A 22,924-nucleotide genomic window follows, 5' to 3' on the forward strand; every position below is an offset into this window, starting at 1 on the left:
GATCCTTTCCATAAAATACTTGTTTATTCAAAGTCTTGGACTTGCAAACTGAACTCCAGAAGCCTTTAAGAATATCATGAATTCTCTTTTGTTTCCTTTTCAGTTTGTTTTTATTCAAAATAGTTTGAATATTACTTCATCTCATATGTATTTATTTATAGTTCATTAATAGATACACGATGTCTTACTTCTTCATATTCGTGATTGTAGCTGAATTTTTCTCTTTTTACAAAACACCCTTTTATGTGTAGCTTCTCTGATATTGGTCCTTAAAGTCAAATGACTGTATCTTTAGATAAGCAGGTAATACTTAGAAATCCAACAATGGAAGATCTGAAAACAGTTCTTGATGTGCATCTGTAAGCAAGATTGTCTAAGACTGTTTGCTGAAACAGAAGGTACTTCATATGCTACAGTTCCTTGCATCATCATCTATTTTTAATATATCTGCAGTTGCTTTTTATCACTGCTCTGGCACTTCTCAGCCACTGATTTAATTTCCTGATGATAAAATTCTTAGCTTACGTCTATTCTTCATACTATTCTTTGTTTTGTACAAAAAGTTCGGACATCTTGGAAAAAATATTCATAAACCCTTTCACTTCTGGTGGCTTGCATCTTATGCTTAGACAAATAAACTTAGTAAACTGTCTTATTAAATAGAGTATTGTTTCTGTTAACAGGAAAGGCTTTTAAGAAAACAAAGATAAACCAACTGAAAAATGTCAATGTCTTTTTTTCTGGCTGCACATGTATTCTACACGAGCTACTGTCAGAAAGAGTTATATTATGTATTCAAGCAAATATGCAAAAATGCTTTTTGACAAGATTTTAAAATAGTTCTCTTTGTATATAATGTAGATTCATTTAATGTTGGGATCTAAAATAATAGAATAGGATCTCTATTATACTTCATCGGTGCTGAATATAATGTTAGCACAGGATAGAAGAAAGAGAGACTTTTATATTGCTTGTTATGTGTCCTTTAAACAATTTAAATCATTCATTTTGCTATCCTAAACAATAGACTTTGGCTCTTCTAAAGTCCTCTCTCATCAGCAGTACTGTGTGGGAGCAAATCAGCTTCTTCGTGTGCTGTTTAGACTGCTCTTACTCTACTTATGTATTTATTGATAAAAGCAGAACATTGATTTTATGTCGATTCTAGAGAAATTCCAGAGTATTTACAAGACATTGTTTAAATTTTAGTATTAAATATAGTTCAATGAAAAGCAGGTTGTTTTATTTTTATTTTTTTTTAATTTTTTCCTTCCTAGTGACTAAACTTGTATGGGCATTATAGTTAACCAAGTTCAGCAAGCATGAACTGTAGTTTCTAAATAGTGATCTTCCTAGGTAGTTCGTCATAGTGCGTGCTAAACCTGCTGTAACGTACTGAGTACAGGTAGCTTGTTGAGTCTGACTTTATGAGCAAAAAAGGACATTGACTGTCAAGCCTTTTACTGTAAGTCTCATCTATCATTGTTTTAAGTCTTAAATATTGAGTGACATATGAATCTTTCAATTGCCATTTTACACCAATATCTCATCTGTACTACATCATTTCATGAGACACTTGTAAACTGAGATATGTTTGAACAGATGAGTTCTGGAAGAATAAAAGGTGCAGAACTCTGCATAAACTATATTGCAAGTCTCCACAGAGAAGAGCTTTTCCAAGTAAAAGATTGCAGTCCCCAGCCTTGAGAAGAAAACATTTATAGTGATAAGCTTTTCTCATTATGCAAAAGATAATGAGATGTTTCAGGAGCAAAATGAGAATACAAACGAGATACTTACTCAGAAGATGGTTAGAGCCAGGTAGATTAGAAAAATAGTAACAACCATTAAGGAAATTTTTATTGAACTTAAAAAATCCATTCTGTTTTTGAAGAAGAATTAAATGCATTTATTCATTTTGCTTCATTTCGTATAGTACCTGAGGAGTCCCTTGTTCAAAAGAATTCTTTCACTGTTATGTTGCATCCTTCTCTGCAGAGGAAACAAAAGGCTCGCAGTATACTTGCTGATAATGTGATCTGAATTTTTATACCTAGTCTTGCTGATGAATGCCCCTGAGCAGATAGAGAACACATAAATGTTTTGGTTACATTTTGAAATCAACTGCCTATTGAAAGACATCTTACAGCATTGGAAGGTAGAGTGGATGTCTTCCATCCTTACTAAAACAAAGGATTTCATTATAGATAAGCATCTATAATGGGAGTTTGTATTGCCTCCAAAGCCCAGTAACTGCAAATATAAACATAACCAGCTTTTTCTTTTATTATGTGCTGATGCCTATTCCCCTTCTCTAGTATCTAATCATTGTGTCATCTTCTGTGGGTAAAAAGTCAGCTTAATGTCTATGTGTCTTGAAAATTCCCCCCCAGACTGGAAGCGAAATTCAGTTAATGTTAAAATAGTCATTATGCTGACCCTTTAGATGAAGGTTAACTTTAAAGTGTTAAAATCCTTGCTTTTAAACAAAAGTGACTTTTCCTCAGCTAATAAAACAATTTCAAACATCCAAATTCTCAATTAATACATTAAAAAAAAATAAATCTGTTTTTATGTTTTTAAACATAAGCTGTATCACTCTGGCAGTAAAGATACAATTAAATTCAAGTTGTATTTGTAGATTAACAGTAATTATCAGCAACATTCTATTCATTGAGTAAAGATAAATACAAACTCATTGCTCTATCACAATGCCAGCATCTAAAAAGTGTCAGAAACATCTAAAAGATACTGGAAGGTGCAAAGAAGTTGCATTCCTATCAGACACCTCTCTTGAGGGATGCTTCTCATATAAGCATAGCCTGGCTAGGTTGAGTTATAAACGTGGTGATGAAATCTTACTATAAGGAGATAAAAAGACTGATAGATTCCAATCAACAGTGTCAAGAGGAGGCTAATCTGGGGGACTTGTAGATTTGTCAAGCATGCATACAAGTGACAGTTGATCTACCAAGAAGATATAAATGAGATGATTAATATGATTGAATTCATATATTTCAGAAAGAATTGTCTCGCAGTATGCATATTACAGAAAAAAAGCATAAAATATGGCTTCTTCTCAGGAAATTTGGGATCCATTTTGTATTCCATTACATTCTTCCATCCTGAGACCTATAATTTTAATGAATGGCATGCCCAACATTTAGGCCCATATCTGTAAGAAATCTCTCTGACCAGCTTCTTATAGCTTCCATTTATAAGCAGATATTCTTGTTCAGAATAACAACTAAGTCCTTCATCCTAATTCATGTGCCATTTATTTTACCAAGTATTTTGTAAGGTGCCTGATCTGCTTGAAAGAACACGTTTTTTAAGTACTCAGAACAACTTCATCCATAGTAGGGATGATTCTTTTGATAGATATGTCTTAATAAATGGAAAAGGTTTGACATAACACTGAAAAATGTCTCTTATTCTGAGATTCAGATTACATATTGTTTTGATTACAATCTATGACTGAGGAGTTATCTTTCCAAGTAATTCATTTGGTAGTTTTAAATGTATTATTATTACTAAAGTCAAAGATCCTGCATCCAATACCAGGGATTCAAAAAGTTTAATGTCTCAAGAGATAGTCTAATCTTTTTCAGAATCTAAAGGTTATTTCTACATTGGCTGTATACTTGCTCTTCCTTGAAAGAAATTTCAGAGAGCATCCAACATGTACGAAAGTGTCATTAATACTTTCCGCAGTATCTGTCAGACACACTTTGATTTTCATTCAAGCTATACCATCCATCTTTCAATATTTCCAAAGTCATTCTTGACCAACAAAGATCATCCAAGATGTCCTGTGGAAATTTTGATCTCATGGGTAGAACTGAGCTGTTTGGATCATATTTTGGAGCAATTTAATCAAAACCTATGCAAATTACTTGAAAGATGAGCTGTCACAACATAAAAATGTTCAGGTTAGCTAACAGTCCCACTGGAGATACTGAATAATTTAGCCTTCTATTAAAGAGCGTAGTTTATTCCAGTAGAAAATTTTGTTTTGATTCTCTAAAGAATATAGTAGTCACAAACAGTTACAGGACAGTTTTCAACTTCAGTAAAAATATTTCTCAGAGTTTTTTCTGCAGAGTTGCCTGAGTCTGATAAAAGCTGTGGCAGACTTGTCTTGTGTTTGTTATTTTAGAAAACTTGCTGTTCCCATCTATAGTTGAGTCACCAACTTCTTGTATGGTGCCATCAGTGGGAAATGTATCTGGATGAGTACTTAAGAGGTAACATTTACTGTATAGTAACTGTTTTTTCAAGTCTTATATGTCATACCGGATGTATGGAAAGCACTGAATGACTCATCAGGCTCTGGTTTATTACTGTGTGGGAACATTCTCCATACACATTAATGATAACAAGAACACAAGTGTATTGGACCCATGCATGTCATCAGTGCAGTCAAGGTAAAAACCCCTATTGAGAAACTGAGTTACAACGCAGCAAGTTAGCATTTGTTTTGCCTGTAAAGTTTTCTGGTTTCTTTCAATATGTATTAGTTCCTCCTTTATTTGAAGAACAATATTTTGATGAAAAAATAATAATAATAAAAAAACACACACACAAAACTCATGCATAATTTATAGAGTATTCAGATATTAATAATTCAATTTATTTGGTCAGTTGTCAGCACTTTTTCAGAGGACATCCACATCCTGCATTTAGATGCTTAAATCACCATAGAAGTTGAGCACGTTAGTATAAAAGAGCTGAACTGTCTCCAAAGTGCCCATGTGTGAAATCTTGGTATGTTAAGCATTTCTGGCAATTTGATTATGTAGTTGTTTTTAATTAGTGCTTGCTCTAAGCCCAACCACCGTGAGTGTTAAAAATGAGATAACTGATAAAGAGAAAGCTTCACGCCTCAGTCAAGTACAGATGTTAAAGTGGAGAAAATGTCACTTAGCATCGGTGTCTGAAGCAAGTCCATTAGCTTCCCTGTGATGAATAGCAACTCTAATAGAGCTTCTCTAGAATAATTTTAATGCGGAGTTTCTGTCAAGTCAGTCAAGCAACACGACACCTAAAGTAAAAGCTTCATGAATACTTTTCAGGGTTTTTTTCATGGTTATTTTACTGCTGTTGATAAGAACTTCCTATTTGGAGGTTTGTGATTTTCTGTAATTTTGTGCCAGACTACTGCAGAATTTGGTAACAATTTGTTAGTATGTAGTGACCTGCACCACCATAATATCAGCAAAGGAAAACTGTACTGTGTGGATGAGTATTTTAAGTCAAATGTATTAATATTCTCTCTTTAAACAGATGAAATGAAAACTTCGGCTCAGAGACAGCTATATTTAGCGTGCCTTTTGAAATCCCTAATATGATGTGTATGACAGTTTTTAATGCGGCCCTCCTGTGAAAAGCAGAAGGTGGTGGCGTTGCAGATATCTTTGTCACATGCCCATCTTTTATGTGTCCACAGTTCACAGTCACTTATCTCTGATGATCTGTACTGATTATCAGAATCTTTGTGCTCTACACGTTGATTTAAGAGGCTTGCCATGGTTACAGAGCCTCTGATTCTATGGTAATGACAATATTTATAGCTACAAGCAGATTCCAGTGTTTATCATAGTTTTAATATTGCTATAATTTTCTTTGCTGTAGAGTAGCTCCTTGGTCAAGTTGCACTCATTATCTGTTTTTACTGTCTATATAGTTTCAGCAGGAAAATACTTTTACTTTCCTTCTCTAACCTAAGTTCTGGGATATCAGAATATTTTTGAAATTGGAATTTAGGTTGTACCTTTTTCAATTGCGAATGTCACCATAAGTTTTGGGACGTCGCCTCCCTTGTGAGAGACATGGACATTGCAACTCCTGGGCAGGCAAAGCCAGTCGTGTTGTAGAGGGAATTAGGTTCTCAAGTTGGGAGTACCAAAGTTACCACTTCAACTCCCATTGGTCGTTCAGTCATCGATAACATCTTCAGAGTCTGCTCAGGGCTTAGGAGAACTCCAGCATCAATTGGTGAACACATTTACTACAGTGTTGGACACTTCTGAAGTGTACAGATTAAAGATGTGAAAGATGACTGAATCAATTATTTTGATATTATGTTTTATCTTGTGGAATTTATTCTTAAACAATTTTTAGGTATTATTTTTATATTCCTGCTGCTTTCCACTGTATCTAGGGTGGTTTCTCTATACTTTCTAAATTTTGGGATGAAATCCTGTAGCATTTCAAGTTTCAGGGCATACTCTGCTATGTGCCATCTTTTTAATCTGGTTTCATCTGGAGAAAAAAAATCAGTGTATAGGTGGCATAAAAATGTGGTGGATCTCACCAGCTGGGCATGTGACATGGGCTGTCTGTGCGATTTAAGCACAAAAATCCATTTCATTCTGGAATACTAGTGGTCTTCAAAAGAAGAAAGGTGAAATTAATTATGCTTTTGCCCTGCTTGGATTCTGGTCTCTAGGTTCAAAATGTAAAGTAAGTATTGCACTGAAGCTTAGGAATCTCCATTTATTTCTAAAAACAGAACAATAAAACAATTCAATTTTTAAAAAATAATTAAAAAAATCTCCACCATTTAAAATAAAGAAAGCTTATTTTAAAAAAAAAATTAATAAAGGACTCAAATACTAACGAATCATTAAACTATGATATGCTGGTACCAGGTGCCTTCAAGACCAGTATTGCAACTCTGATCTGCCAAAGCTGACCTTAGACAGACTTACTCAAGTCTAAAGATGATCATTAAACCTGCTAGGTTCTTGACTTTTGCATCTGAAAGTTTTGTACATTATTATATTTTTTCCTCTGAACGTGTAACTGGCATGATCTGAGTGACTGGACAGCCAGCTCCTATGTAAACCTTGCAGTTTTCCTAGCTTTCCAAGAAGCAGAAAAAACATTTTCACCTTATCTCTGATCAATTATGTTAAAAAATACGGTATGATACATTAAGTCAGAAGATAATGTGAAGGGCTTTGGATCCTGAGTGGATGGAAGCATCCTCCTTGCATCCTTCATTTCATCAACTAAGTTCAAAACAGGGCAACTTCTGTGAGCTCTGTCTGCATGGCTGCATTTACAGCATATAGGTTTTTGGATCGAATTTCTGAAATACCTGATTTTCCTCATGTGTTCTTACAGTGTGAGCATTCTCCCTTATAGCTTAGATTTTGTTATGTCTGTCAAGTATTGGAATGGTAATGACTCTTACGAAACCTAAGAAAGTTTCTCGATATATTCCCAAGCTCCTTTCTCTCTCCACTTGAAACATATTTAAATACGTTCTGGTACTGCAGCTTTATAAAATGGACATTTTTATTTAATAAAAGTATTATATTCTATGGATGGTCACAGAAAGTTCTGTCCTGTGAAAGTATGATGTGGTTATTTTCAGTATGAGATTGCATATGATTTTTTATTCTATGTTCCTTTGACCCCTAGCTGGTGAAAATACTTAGTATGAAATAAAGCAAATAGCTACATTAACTCCACATAGCTGAAGTGTGACTTCGGAATTAACTCATGTTAGTTAGCTGCTTTGCTGAAGCTGTTACTTTTCAATGTTTGGTATGTTAGCAGATGAGAAGCTTATAAATATAGTAATTATCAGTTTGAGTGAATTGATTATAAATTCCAAGTTTTTCTGGCAATAAAGCATAGAGAATATACATTTGGCCAGTTTGGTCTTATGGACCAAATTAAAATCAGTAAAATTTAAAGAATACCACTAAAGAATAGAGGAAATAATTTCTAGTCCATCCAAGAACAGTCTGCAGAGCTTTCACTTGTCTTAATTCTTGGAAGTGCTGATAGCTCTTTGCTCTATGGGATAGCAGATAGTGGCCTACAAAGATTTTCGTAGTCCCTTGGTTGCCTCTTTCTTTACTTGCAGAATTTTTCTGCTGATAGATAAAACTCTGTAGTTCATCATTGGCTTTCTGCTGAGAGTACACATAACATGACTTGATTGTTCTGAAGTGACAAGCAAATATCTGTTCATTTACATCATTTTCTTAAAGTGATTGTAATGATGGTATATTTTTATCTTTTAATGTACACACGTGTGTGCTTACACATACCCCAGCTCACAGCTACATGTAGGAAGAAGGTAATTGATTCATGTGTATCCTTGGTCCTAAGGTCATACAATGAATAGGAGTAGTAATACTTAGTAATACTTAATTGGAAGTATTGAACATTCTTGGAACCATGAAATGGAATGAATTAATGAGGTTTTGCTCAGCTGCTTGCTAAAGGTTTTCCAGGAATAAAACTATGAATAATATGATAGAAGACCAAATACTCTTGGAATCTGAGAAGCTTTTCACAGGGAAAGAATTGCAGCTTTATGAACCAGAATTTTCTAGTGTCAGGGAGATCTCTCTAACCATTTTTTTTTACTTGGTTACTGTCTTCAGAATGAAACACTATGTCACTTGTCATAGCTGTCAGGAGCTTTTTGATGACCTATTTCTGCAAAACATTATCATCAGGTTAAGATTTGCAATTCTTCCATTTGTTATCATCATACATTAATTTGATCCTCACAATATTTGTGGAAACTTTCATGAAACTATTACATACTTGGTATCATTTTTTCAGTGAGTGGTGAAAAACCACTGGACTGGTGAATTCAAGTTGTGTGATCAGATGCAGAGAGCTATTTTAATACATACAGCTTTAAAAAAAATATTTTTCTTAAAAACCTATGTAAAATGGCCATGCAGTAGCCTTTTAAACTATTGAAATTGGGAAGGCTTTTGCTTAGAACAATTTGTGTCTCTTATTGTCCGAAGCCAAGATTAGCTCCAGGATGTAAGTGTGTGTCTGTGTAACCTTAGCTACACAAGAATCATGTTATCATAGAAGGTTGCTTAGGTTCACACCCAGGAGTAAAATCCCATGTCACTGAGTCATTTTTACTTTAATTCTCTGAAACAGAAATCTTTCTTGAACTCAAACTCTGTATCTCTCTAGTAGTTTACTATCCCAACCTTTAAAACTAAACTTTGGATTCGTTTTGAATTGTGGACATTTCTGTGTGATGTATCATAATATCATACATTTATAAAACTATTACGATATAATTTTATATGTTATTTTAAGGAAAAGTCTGTTTACCTAGTTTTTCTATTAACGCATCATTCTGACCACAGATTACCATAAATGGCCAGATTGGTGCATGGCAATTTATTTCTATACTTTTAAACTGTAATTGTAGGAATGATGGCTGTATTTAAACCAAGCAAAAAATCATGAATCTTTGCAAAAATATTTTTATTACAGAAGCTGAGAAACATAAGTGACACCATTCTTGATCAAAGGCCGTCATTTATCATGCTTATGACTGCTACATATGTGGTAGGAAAATAAAAAGTGCAATTTCAGATTTATTGAATATTTCCATTTCTTTTTAGATTATCGACATAATGGGAGAGATCTTCAGAGTTCAACGCTATCAGTGCCAGAACAAGTTATGTCATCTAATCATTGCTCTCGATCAGGGTCCCCTCACCGTGGAGATAGTATAGGACGGACTAGATCGTGGTCTCCTAGTGTCCCTCCCCCACAAAGGTAAATTGCTGTTTGAACATTCAGTGTATAAATTTACGTGCTGTTGATCCTGTGAAAATCCTGTGAAAATATTGGAAAGAATCTCCTGACCTTCAAAATGGGATTAAATTAAATAGATCTTATGAAATTATGTAAAGCCAATGTTTTTCTTACATTATATTGATGTCTAGAAATTCACCTGATTTTGTATCAAAGGAAAGAAAAATTCTTCTCTAGATTTCTATTTTCAAGAGGTATTTAGAAGGTGCTTTATAGCATGTGATGGTTTGACATTTTCTCAGTGTTTGTCAGTGGCATTTTCAATCCTTTTATCTGTGCAGAATTAAGACCCTGGGAGTGCCATACTTCTTGCCCATAGTAGCTTTCTTTCTACATTGTTTTTTCAGACTTTTAAAGTATCAGTAGTAAATTGACACACATACAATTTTATACTGAAAAATGCCAGCTCTTGATCTTGAGAAGCTTCTGATAGTTTTTTATCTTGTAAAACAAAAGATCAGGACATTTCTTCCAAAAGCTGATGAATTGGTTAATTACTACTATTTCATTAAATATATTGTTTAAGTAGGAAGTAAGAATTTTCCTGCATGGATAAGTTTTCTTAAGAGGAAGCAGAAATATAGATGTAAAGGGGAGTGAAGCCCATGTTCCAGTATTTTTTTTTACTATGTATGGGTAGGTTTTCAAATTACTCTAATGCAGCTGGAATAAAAGGAGTAAGGTAATGTTCACAACTGTCATTTAATACTGAAGATTTGGCGTCCAATATTCCCAATAAGGTACGTGTATGTATTCCTTTCTTCTACAGCCATTCTGATTCTTGTGTTCTGCTTTCTTTTCTGTTATTCCTGTTCTTTCTGTTAGCTTAAAATTCTCTTGACTTCATATTCTCTTACTTATGTGTTTACTTACCATTTCCCCTAACAGATACAGACTAAATGATATCATTTTCCATTAGTGAAGTATTAGGATTCCAAATTATCCCATATCATCACAGACAGCTAACAGGCAGAAACTGTAAGTTTCTACTTGAAATCTAAAAGCCTACATAAATACAGCCTTGCTTTGAATGAGACATGCTGGTAATTAGATAAATAGTAGACACAGTGGGGACTATTCTGATTTCAACTATACTAATTTCAGACTAAGTAATTGCCTGTGCTAACTCTCCTGGAGTTACTTTTATGAGATACAGACATAAATGTGAGCAAAATCTCTCTTTTTTTCCCTCTCTCTTTTCTCTGTCTCTCTTTGTGTGTGTGTGGGGGGGTGTGGGTGCTGTGTGCATTTTGGGCAGAATTTCTACGCAAGCTAGTAATTACTACTTGTCTTGCACCGTTGAAAGGCCTTTTAATTTTCTTGTTATTTTGTGTTCCGTATGTGTATGAGATGTTTCTTGCTTCCTGACTTTCTTAAAGCTAATACTTTAAATATAATTTTGAACTTTCAGAGTAAACCACTTCAGCTGTTTCCTACAATGTCACAGTCAATATCTAGTATTTCCCTGCCTATACCCCAAATAATTTCTTTGAGGATTTGTGGAGCCTAGAGAATTGGGTTGCTTGAACTTGAGACTTTGTAGAAAAGAAGAAGCATCGTCTTTGAATTACAGAAATGCCCTTTTTAACTCTAATGAAAATCTAGCTGTATCTGGCAAAGCTGTAAGCATTGTTAATCACATTTCCACCATGCTTAGCTGAGTTTGTTAATGTATGTGCTGCTACAGGTATGTTCTAACTGCAGTGAGCATGTTGCAGAGATTTCAGTTACTGATTGATGCCTCTGCAGACAAGAGCTCTTGGGTCACAGAAGCTCAAGGTGCTGTTATGTCATATAAGTTATTTTGCAGTCCTCAGTCCTTCTACTGGATTTTGTTACTAAATGTGTATAGCTTGAAGCCCTTAAAGTTCACCAATGCAGAGGTGAGAACAGGTTAAAAAGTCTTAAATAGAACAGTAGAAGACTCCTGTAACGTTTTCAGCTAATGCATGTAACGGGCTATGTGATTCTGACTAGATCAGGATGGAGTTTAGACAGGCACTGAACAACATCATGTTTAGCTTTTTCTAAAAGTGCATTCAAAGAAGCAAGATGAGGGCGACTGTAATGATCTGGATGAGGGGATGAAGTGCACCCTCAATAAATAAACAAACAGTACCAAGTTAGGCAGGACTGTTGATCTGCTGGAGGGTAGAAAGGCTTTGCAGAGGGATCCAGATAAGCTGGATCAGTGGGCTGAATATGATTGCACAACATTCAACAAGGGTAAGTGTCAGGTCCTGCTCTTGGGTCATTACAGCCCCATACAGTGCTGTAGGCTTTGGGAAGAGTCGCTGCAAAGTTGCCCACCAGAAAAAGAGCTGGGAATGCTGGTTGACAGCTGGCAAAACATGAGCCAGCAGTGTGCCCAGGTGTCCAAGAAGCCAATAAAATCCTGGTCTGTATCACAAATAGTGTGGCTACCAGGACTAAGAAAGTGTTTGTTGTCCCCTTCTACTCTGCACTAGTGAGACCGTGCCTTGAATATTGTGTTCAGTTTTGGGCCCTTCTTTACAAGAAGGATATTGAGTTGCTCAAGCATGTGCAGAGAAGAGCAGTGAAGCTGGTGAAGGGACCAGCAGACAAGACTTAGGAAGAGTGACTGAGGGAACTGGGGTTGTTCAGTCTGGAGAACATGAGGCTGAGAGGAGATGCCATTGCTCTCTACAACTACCTGAAAGGAGGTTGCAGTGAGCAGCGTGTTGGCCTTTTTACTCAGGTGGCAAGTGATAGGATGCAAGGAAACAGTCTCAAGTTGTGCCAGGGGAGGTTTATTTTGGATATTAGGAAGAAATTCCTCACCGAGAGGGTGGTCAAGCATTGGAACAAGCTGCCCTGCGAAGTGGTGGAGCCACTATCCCTGGAGGTATTTAAGAGACCTGTGGACATGACACTAGGAGACACGGGTTAGTGACAGGACTCAGTAGGTTAGGGTAATAGTTGGACTTGCTGATCCTGAAGGTATTTTCCAACCTACACGACTCTGTGAGTCCACAGAAAGTGACTAGGCTGAAAAGGTGTGGTAAATCTAGTAGGATGCTCAATATTCTCCACCATCACCAGCTGCAATTATACCTTTTCATCTGCTTGTGTGTTACTTGGTTGCTTCACTCCATGCATGTTCTATCAGCTGCAAGAAGGAGTTTCAAAGGAATGGATAAATGAAGTGTGAAAGCAACTTTTCTTATATAACAAGTTCCATTGGAGAAAGCATGTAATTTCCTGGTAAATATTAAATCTGGCAAACAAAGGCATCCATAGCAGAGTGAGAGAGAACTGATACAGTTTAACACTTTGCTTGAAGTACAATAAATATAGTTGTGTAGGAAGTTAAAAAGCAGCATGAAGTCAGAATCTGATATAGCAAAGAAATCTAAAGAAGAAAATATTTATTTGGAGCAGTAAGCCTAGAGCACAATCTTAATGAAAGCTGTTTAAGCAGACAGGATGGTACTGGGATTTCAGGACTAAGGCTAATAGTTTGGGCAGGAGTTCTGATTGTGTGGGCAAAGAACAAATATCAGATCTTTGGGAAATTTTGCAAATAAATGACAACTTGATAAAGCTTTAATATTTCAGTCAAAAGAAGGGCTGAATAGCAAAAAATAACACTACAGACAGAAAAATGCACGTTTTTTGTTTGTTTGTTTTTTGAAACCTGAATAAAAAGAGAGACTGTGGATGAGAATTGATTGCTGGTGGAAAAGGTAGAAAAGTCAACAGAGAACAACAGAGTACCGCTCAGCATCCATTTTAAAGTAAAAATATGCATGAAATAATCCAACTGTGTGGTAAAGGTATTTTGGTATACATCATTTTGGTATAAATGAGGTGGTTAAAACATGTACAGAGAAGGAGTTATGTGCCAGACGGTTGTAGAGTGGAAGGTGGAAGAATTATACCTACTTTTGATATGGAAAATAGAATATTTAGTAGTTAAAGTCAACTTCAAATTTGGCTTCATGAGACCCAAAGTGGAGAAATCACAGAATGGTTGGATGGGACCTCTGGTGGCCATCTGGTCTGACCCCCTGCTCAAGGAGGGCCATCTAGGGCACGTTGCCCTGCACGATGTCCAATTAATTTATTAAAAGTGGAGTAGAGCTAACAGCAAAAGCAAATAGTGCAACATCTATACATATATACATATATACATATAACATATAGCACTTCTGTGCAGAAATAATTAACAGCATAGCCTGTGGTGAAGGATGCATGTGGATGTTGACACTTACCAGGGACTGGCAAATGACAGAAGGTAAGGATGATAGTAACCAAAAGGACAGACAAAGGGACAAAAAGGAACACAGAAACTGGAATAAAAGAGAAATGAGGCCCACATTAGGGAAGACCGCAGATCAGAATGGGAAACAGAATTTCTTGACCTAAAATGTGAATTTACTTGGAGGGAAGCACGCACACCCTGTTATTCAGATCCAAACAGATCAATCATGATTTAACTATCCAATAACTGTCACATATAACTGTTGCCTTCCTGTCTTGCCATTCTTGTAAATTTGTTTTACAAAGCAGAAAAGTGAATTTAGTGTGATTCAGTCAGTATTGATGGCTAAACTGAGTAAAGCAATCTATAGACAAGGCTTTGGTCTCACACAGAACAAAACCAAACAGATGATTGATGCTCTTGAACCAAGTCTGCGCTAAGTGTGCCACTTATAGTTGCTATTGGAAATTTAAAAAGTTTAATTATCAATTCTGTCTTTTTCAGATTCTATAATAATGAGATTACAGAACAAGCTTTCCACTCAAAAAAATAAAAAGAAAAATCAGCTCTTTTGTTTAGATGACATGTTTTTATCAGGCTGCACTGTACTGTAACAGCCAGCAGTAGTAATTGTGTGTTAATACAGTTTACATGTTTGTAGTATTACCAGGCTCAAGAGCTCTTCAGAAATTCTTTACAGTATATGTTTCAGCTGGGAAGGTAATTTTCACTGAATGTACATATTTGGAAAGACTAAGGAATTTTTGATTAAAACTTACCATTCTAATAAATAATTGATACTCTCTCATTTCCAAACCAAACAAATATCAAAGCAAAACAAAAAAGCTCTATCCTTACCAATGGGGTTATCACCTTTGTCTGCAGAAAAAAAAAATTGCCTTGAGATTTTAAATTATGTGAGCATGAAAACATACAAAAGACAGGTCAGCTAACCCATCTCATTTCCTTCATGTTTGCTAACAAGTGTCTGTACAAACGAGTGAGGGGATGTGGCCCAGCTGCACCCAGAATTCAGAATCTGCTGTCTTTTATCCCTAGTCGGAATGTGGATCAGGGACCACGAGGGACACGATCTACTCCTGCTCATTACAATACCCTGAACCGAATGGAAAGACACCGTGTAATAGATGACCACTACTCTCCGGACAGAGAGAGGTAAATATCTGACAGGAATTAGAAACAGATGTAGCCTGCATTCATCAGTGTGAAATACTTCAAAGTGGTAGCTCTCTAAAATAGATAAAAATCACTTACCTAATCCTACAGGTGAGCATTTCCTTACTCATTTAAAAGTATACAGTGTGCACAAGGCTGACAAAACAGTGAACGCTGTTTACCTTTGCTAAGAGGGAAACTGAAAAATCTGTGACAAATTATGCTATAAAAAACAAATAGCTTAGTTGTCCTTTTTTATTAAAATATTTTATGTACTATATTAATAAATTCTCTAAGTACTGAATACCTCAAAAAATTAACAATGGACTTGGTCATTTTTGCTGCTGAATAAAGAGACATAAAAATAATTTGAGCTCAGTAATAACATAATACTCCTATTGTATACAGTCCAATTAAAAGACATAACAAAAGTATATTCTAGGACTGTGTTTGTCTTTTCTAAATTTCATGAGACATTTGATGATAAAATTAGCTATTATAGCAGTATGCAGTAGAATGAAATTGGGGTCTTTGTGTTTAGAAGCACATGACTAATGTTTTGCCTAATCGAACTACCTAAACAATGAACGAAACTGTAGCAACCTGTATGAATTTTAATGATATAAAACAGAATTGCAAGCTCTAGTTTGCTATTATAGTTAATTTTGCTGGATTAATTGCGGTAGTGCCTTTGTGCAGTTACAAAAATATTTCTAAGATTTCTAAGATCCTTTCCACCTCATTGTCTTCAGGTCAGGAAATCACAAGTATGACATAGTTGAACCTCCTTTTTTCATTAAAATATTTAATATTTCTGTTTATGCTGCGGAAAAATGCTATAAAAGCATTGGCTGATAAGACTAGCTGATTTTTATACAGATGGAAATAACTTAAGGATTCTAAGCTGTTTCTTTAGAATAAATTAAAAAAAATAATAAAAAAAGCAAACAGAATGCTCTTGGGATAATACTAAATTGATAGTAAGACCAGTCTTCCTTGATAGTGTCTAAACGTATCCTTAGAGCCTGCGTACACCTCATGGAACATTTTTGGGTTTGTTCACTGTGTGAGTTTGCTTGCTGCCTCCCACATATATGCATAGCTGTGATAAGTGGTCTGAAATACAGCATTGCAGTTTTTCCCATCATTTAATCAAATGTTCCGTACTGAACTGCCTTGGGTTAAAAAGAAAGCAAATCTAGTTTTTTTCAGAACACATGAGAAAAATGTCAGAAATTTGTCAGTGATGGAAGTATTGAATTTTCACGACCATTCTTGATGAGTAGATGTTTGCTTGTTAGGTATGTTCTGGATCTCTGAGTAGAGGTATGTCATCTGTATTTTCCAAAATGCAGAAGTTCTTCTGTTCCTTCATGGCTAGTGGTTGGCTAGGCAATTAGGTTGTTGACTAAGTATACCTCTGTTGCAACATACAGTCTCTGAAGCAACTAGGGCCTAGACAACACAATAATAGAAAAAGACTAGTCCCAGGCATTTATAACATTTTATATTCATTGTTAATTAACAGTGGTTTTAGGAGTGGAAAGATTATCAGACTTCAAATTATGTTACTGAATATTTCTCTGATACCATCTGTGTTACATAAAAAAGGATGGTGCGTGCACAAGTCCTTGGAATAACACTTCAATAGCATTAACTGTGAAAACTGGTGGAAATGCAGGCAGTTTGAAGTTGAGAAACTGAACTTTTAAACAGGTTTATAAACTTTTTTCTTGTCATCCTTATTTTGTTCCACACCCACCTCTGTGAAAAAAAAAAATCCTACTTTGCTTTCCCACTGCTCTGATGGTTTGCTGTTTCCACGGTCCATTTATACCTTGGAGCTGTTTGCAAAAAAAGGGACTTTTTCAAAGTACCTTCTTGTTGACAGGCTCAGTTGCTAAGTTAAAATATGGCAGCAAATATGTGTAAGAACCTTTCTTCCTTCCTTTTCTAGGTAATTCAGCGTAGAGTTGTCTAACACGTATGGTACTAAGGAGTTAAATGCAACTGAGTATGAGAATGTCTAAATAACCTCAAGGCTGACGGCAATGTGCACATTCCCTCAAAACCAAATAGTGAAAAGTTAGAAGTGGAAATCAGATTATTTAAAAAAGCAGAAAGACACACATTTTTAGTTTAGTTAGAGATTATTTTAATTTCAAGCACCAAGCTTTTAAATATATCAAACTTTGCTGTTAAACCATAAAAAAGTGTAAAGAGTGCTACTAAGAAGGGATTATAGTTGTGTCCTCCTAGGATCTCCCTAGTGTATCACTTAAAAATTGCTATTGAATAATAGATTAGAAAAAATGGATGATCATAAATGGATGAACAATAAGTGGATGATAGAATTTTCTTGTGTCAACCTAATTTGATTCATGCAAGCTCTAGCAGTGGAACAAACACTCTTGTTTTGCATTCAGAATTACTTACGGACTTTGCAATAAGCACAAGACAGTCAGGATGTAAGTGTAGTCCAGGCGTTCCATTTCCACAGAAATACTTGGGAATCAACTTCCCAGTCTCATATGGAAGCTGGAATATTAATTAAATGGTGAGAGCTGGTCACAGAGAATTAACATTGAAAGCAATGGCTAACCTTCTAATGCCTCATCTTCACTGTTGAATGAAGTATCCCAAGCAGTAAAGACCAAGTTCAAGTCCCCTTGCACAGTAAGAACAGGAGGGAACGGAGTGTGGGGTGCAGTGAGGCACTCTGTGTACATGTGTGTGCTTTCAATATGCTTCTGAGCCTGGTTTGTTATGTGAAGCCTGTGCCTGGTTACTAAATACTAGAATTAGGCAATCTGAATTACTGGTATCTGTTTTGTTACCCTCATGGTTTACTGAATTTTATGAAGGTGTGAGGAAATGGACAAATAGGTGAGTGAAAACAGAAAAATTTAAGCCATCACTTTCTGTTCACTGAAAAAGAAAAAAACCCAAAAAACAGGCATTATAATGCTTGCCTATACCTGTGGAACTGTGTTGTCAGAATAGTGGAAATCTGTTTCCACCTGATGCAGGGGAGAGAGAGAAATTGTGTGTGTGTGTTTATGTAACTGGCAGCATTGCAAAAGCTATAGTACTTCCTCATCAGACTCATCAGATTTCCTTACTTTAATGTAAGTGAAATGATAACTGCTGCAGATTGCCCTCTCTGTAGCAAAATATGCAATGTTTCAGAAATTTGTGAGGCTGCAGACTTAAATTTTTATTTTGCCATACGATCGTTTGACATTCTTTTGCCTACTTTTGAGTACTATAATGTAGAAAATAAGGAGTGTGTGCTAAAAGGCTGCAAATCTAAATGGAGGTTGCCAAATAAAAGTATCTTGGAGGTCTTGTTTCTTTTTAAAAATCTGCTGTGTTTAAAACATGGCCATGTCTCTGTGGTCTTCCATGCATTCCTACCTGCATGTGCACCAGATCATGATTTTCATGAACAGCTCAAAAGACATTTTTATTTTGGGTTCAGGTCTGGAACATTTTGGAGTTGTTTTGCACTGAGGCAATGCACAGCTTAATGGGAGCAACCAGTTACATTATGATTTTATTACATAATGACTTACTTACATTATGCTTTTAGGTGTTCTAGACTGGCTGTTAGCCAAATCAAAGTTTTGCATGTCTTAGTTTTCAACAGGGAGAAGTAGGTAAGTCATGGGCATCTCTGGTGTTTTGTTGTTAACATACTTATAAAAATCTATAAAATATATTTGAAGCTCAAGACATAAAGTATAATAACAAATAAGAGTATTGTCTGGATGCTCTGAAGATAGACAGCATTTAAACCTTTTGCTCTGCATGCTGAAATACATAAACCACAGAACAATCTGCGGCCTCCTAATGTGCATCCTATCATATTTTGACCTAAATGATGTCAGTCATTCTGTCTTCAACACAGATATGGCATGCACCTTTCCTTTCTTGATTAGCTTGCATAATTTATGGCACAATATTATGGTACATCAATGGAAATCATTTCCAGAGAAGGAGAGAGACATACTTACATGAATAATACATGTAATATGATTATTGCAGCTAGAAAAGGTGCATATTATGAAAATGCTACAGACTATTTAGGCTATATATTCTTGATTTATGATGAATTACTTGATTTATGATGAACTCCAGTAAGCTACTGGAGACACAGTTCTACACATTCATCTACACACTCATGTGTAGAACTAATTTTTCCTCTTAATGAATTCAAACATGGTCTTATTTTATTTTTTTTGTGTTGCACTTGTAAGAACATATTATAATGCATTCTTATACATTATAAATTAGGTAGCACGTATAACCTGTTCTAAACAATAGGGAAAAGTATAAATAGCTAACAGTGCCAGAGGACCAGGTCGAGTATAAAGTAATGCTTACTTGAAGTCGATGTATGGACAAGCAGAGTTTTGAGTGGTAAGAAAGCATATATCAAACTTGTCAAAGTTTATTATATATCAGACTGTATATGTGGTTACATCTAAATGGCAGCTTACTCTGTAAATTCCTGAATTTAAAAAGTCCCAAGCAAAAGTCTTGGGACTTGATAAGAGCTCTAGAGCTCTGAGTTTCTATTAGGACAGAACTTGATACCAGAGATCAGGCACCTACGATAATTTAGTGGGGATTTGGGAAGTAGTTAGGAGTCAAAACTGAAGCCAAGCATTTACTGCTGGTGTTTCATTCGTATACCAGTAAGTGGTGGGAACAGTCTGAGATTTTCTGTCTTGTGGACAATAAGTTAAGCTGTGTGCAAATAGCAATTGCCATTAAATTCATATATTGCAACACCCACCACTTGAAGTCTTAGTTTTGTTTAAAGTTCTTCTTTTTAACAACTATTTGAATATATTGCATTTATTTGATTTTGAAAGACTATCAAGAAAATTTGTCAACAATTCACTGAAGAGAGAAAAGGGGAAGTGAAAGTAAATTGTTAACATCAAATTGCTATCTACCAGATGGAAGCACTAAATTACTTATTAAGCGTAATTTAATATTTGCAACAGTTTTGCAGTCCTACTTCCAGCGCTTCATCTAAATTATTTAAGGGCATGTTCCTATAGACGTAGCCTGTGAATAACTACAGAGTGGTGAATATAGACTGATATGCAGATGTTTGCCATTGTTGCATGTATCATAGCTGCTATAGGGTAGACTCCTACATTTTTATTTGATTGTTCTTCCTGTGGGTGTGCATATGTTCTAAAGGAAATTTTATGAACATGACAGAATTATTTTTTAATGCTTCTTGGCAGCATGATGACTGTTGGCTGTTACGTGTAGGCCAATTTTAGTATTCAGGTCCATATATTAGTTCAAGGACACTAATACAATTTACAGCCTGCTGTGTAGCTCTGTGATTATTTTCTTAATCATTAGTCCTTCTTAGGGCTTTGCCTTCTAATTTTCAACTAATTGTGTGAAATTGGGCCCCACTGAACGGTGTACAGCTCCTCATTCATGTACCAACCTGTCTGAAAATAAATTATATAACCAGAGACTTAAGTTACACTCTTTTTATAGTGGTGGCTATGTGCTTTTGCATTTGTTTGGGAAGCAGTGAACACAAACATCTCTTATACTACATATCCTAATATACTACTATCCTAATATGCTTATAAGGAATATTTAGATGTGGCTGATTGATATATTTTATCTATGTACAAAAGAGACAAAGATAATATGAGTAATATAGCTACTAGTAACAATTTGTCTGATTACTAGAAGATCATTAGCTACAAGCAAATTAAGACATGAGAAGTAAAAGTGTTTTGTACTTCTACTGTGGACTTTTGTTACTAGACATCACTTTAAAATACCCCAACTTCAGAGGAGCTGTAGACCAGGGACTCTCTTCTACATTGTAATAATTCATTGTAAATTGTGAAAAAAGTATATTAAAAAATATATATTTTCTGTACATTGTACATATAATTTGTACTAAAAGAGAAGTAATAGTCTATTTTTAATAACTTGAGAATGTTATTTTTAAAAACTTGAGAATTACTGCTGTAATGTATAAAAACTTTGTTTGTTTGTTTGTTTGTTTTGTTTTGTTTTAGTTTTATTCAAAGTACAAACAAAATGTGAATACCTTGTTTTCGTTATTTTGAAATGCATGGATTTCTTTTCTGGTATGTTCTGTTACGTCATATGATGAATATCTCTTCATTAGTTTTTTGAGTAATAATGAGGATTTCATGCAGGTTCATCTTTTATCACAGTAGGATAAATATTAAAGAACACCCTCAGAAACAGTAAAGCTCCAGAGCTCGCTGTGTGGGGGCAGACTGGCAGGTTTCCCACTGGCGTTAGCCTTTCAGACAAAGTAAACCTCTGCCAAAGATATTGTTCATACTGAAGTTATCACTGCCTTCAGGCAAGGGAATGGGCAATATGACTTCTGGAGATTGCTTTCAGACACACATGTAGCCCCTGTATTCTCAGATTTTTATGTCTTGTGTTGTGTGAAGTGTATCATTCCTTCTCCATCTTATTGTCTCATATTTGTTTTTTTTTCTTCCTGCCATCTGCTCAGTCATTATGTTACTTTACCTCGTTACCGGTACACCCAGTCCACAGATCACCATCATAGAGATGCCAGGTATATGTTTTCCTCTGTGTGACTCTGCGTGGATCATGCATGTACTTCTATGTACCTACATGTCCACTTCTGCTTTTCTGAGTGTGTGTGTAGTGGTAGAAAACTTGGAAGTGCTGAGTTAATATCAGCATTAAATTTCCTAACATAGTATGTAGACAATCACTGTGCAATTCTTCATATACTTCCCTTTTTATTTTTTTTTCACTGCCAAAGGACTGCAATGGGTAGTACATGAACATAAGGCTATCTGCACATTATTCCAATGTCTTTTTAAAAGTCAGTAAATAAAATTATGCAAGTCAACAAACTGCTAATTCAAATTAGTTCTGCTAAATTCACCAAAGTTCCAGCTGAGTATCCTTCAAGTAATTCTGTTGCTTAAGTTTCTTGCTTTTCATATTGTTTTGTCCTCATTTCACCTTTGTGTTGCTTTTCATTGTGTTCACCCTTTATGTTTTGGCAGCCAGGATCACACAATGTATCCTCTTTTTTGCGAAGATGCAATCAGATTACTTCGCTCCCGTAAGATGTGCCGTACCTATTCTGAGGGTGCTTACTATGATCTTGAGAGGTATAATCGATGTGGAGCATATTGTTAGTTCTACCTCTTGCACTTTGACAGTACTGTGTTTGGTTTCCAAACTAAGGATATTATCTATGTTTTAAGTGACAAATACACACAATGAAGAAGTTTCATGATGTATTTTATGCTATTCTGTGAGTATGTATATATTTAAGACTCAGTACTATGGCAGAATTATAATAAAAGCTAAAGAATTTTATAGAAGTCAGTTTCATAAATTAGGTTATATGGTTATTATGTATAAGGGTCTTTGTATAACCCTTATTTTTGCTGGAATTTTTCAAAGCGCTTTTAGTACTTATTATACTCTTTGAAATAATGAGGAAATACTTATCTACTTCAAAGTACACAGAAATAGAGTCTTTCTGAAATCTCATATTTTGTTTAACTGAAAAATGAAAAATACAGTGAAATATACAAGTACAAGCTTATGTTGTAGATATTTATATAGCGCTTATTCTGTAATTTGTGAGTACTTGTATACATTCACAACGACTGTGTGTGATTACAGACAATCAGCATTCCTATTTATATCTAAAAATAATGTAGAGAGAAGTTAAGCCCATAATAATTTCTGCGAAGTAATTATGGTTGAAATACAGTTGCTTTTAAGAGACGAAATACGACATGCTGTTGTTGCACTACAAATGCAAAAAATACTACTGTGATTATGATATTTTCAGCAAATATTGTAAAACAGAAGAAAGACTACATGGTTGTGAAT

General features: G+C 35.3%; 1 protein-coding gene across 19 annotated transcripts in view; it reads left to right on the forward strand.

The window, feature by feature from the left end:
• The window catches only part of RIMS2 (regulating synaptic membrane exocytosis 2), a gene marked incomplete at both ends in the record, with an annotated part of 453,369 nt that overhangs the window by 281,243 nt on the left and 149,202 nt on the right, over positions 1–22,924 (forward strand). For 13 of the 19 annotated variants that reach the window (XM_084282091.1, XM_084282093.1, XM_084282094.1 and 10 more), the window contains 2 exons: positions 9,408–9,564; positions 14,888–15,004. In XM_084282091.1, coding sequence (XP_084138217.1) covers positions 9,408–9,564; positions 14,888–15,004 — 274 coding nt within the window. Of the gene's footprint in view, positions 1–9,407; positions 9,565–14,887; positions 15,005–21,551; positions 21,618–22,080; positions 22,189–22,924 lie in introns of all 19 variants that reach the window. The other 6 variants (XM_084282092.1, XM_084282082.1, XM_084282086.1 and 3 more) reach the window with 2 other exon arrangements.

Source organism: Netta rufina (genome assembly GCF_964035555.1).
Source record: "Netta rufina genome assembly, chromosome: 2".
Classification (NCBI taxonomy): domain Eukaryota; kingdom Metazoa; phylum Chordata; class Aves; order Anseriformes; family Anatidae; genus Netta; species Netta rufina.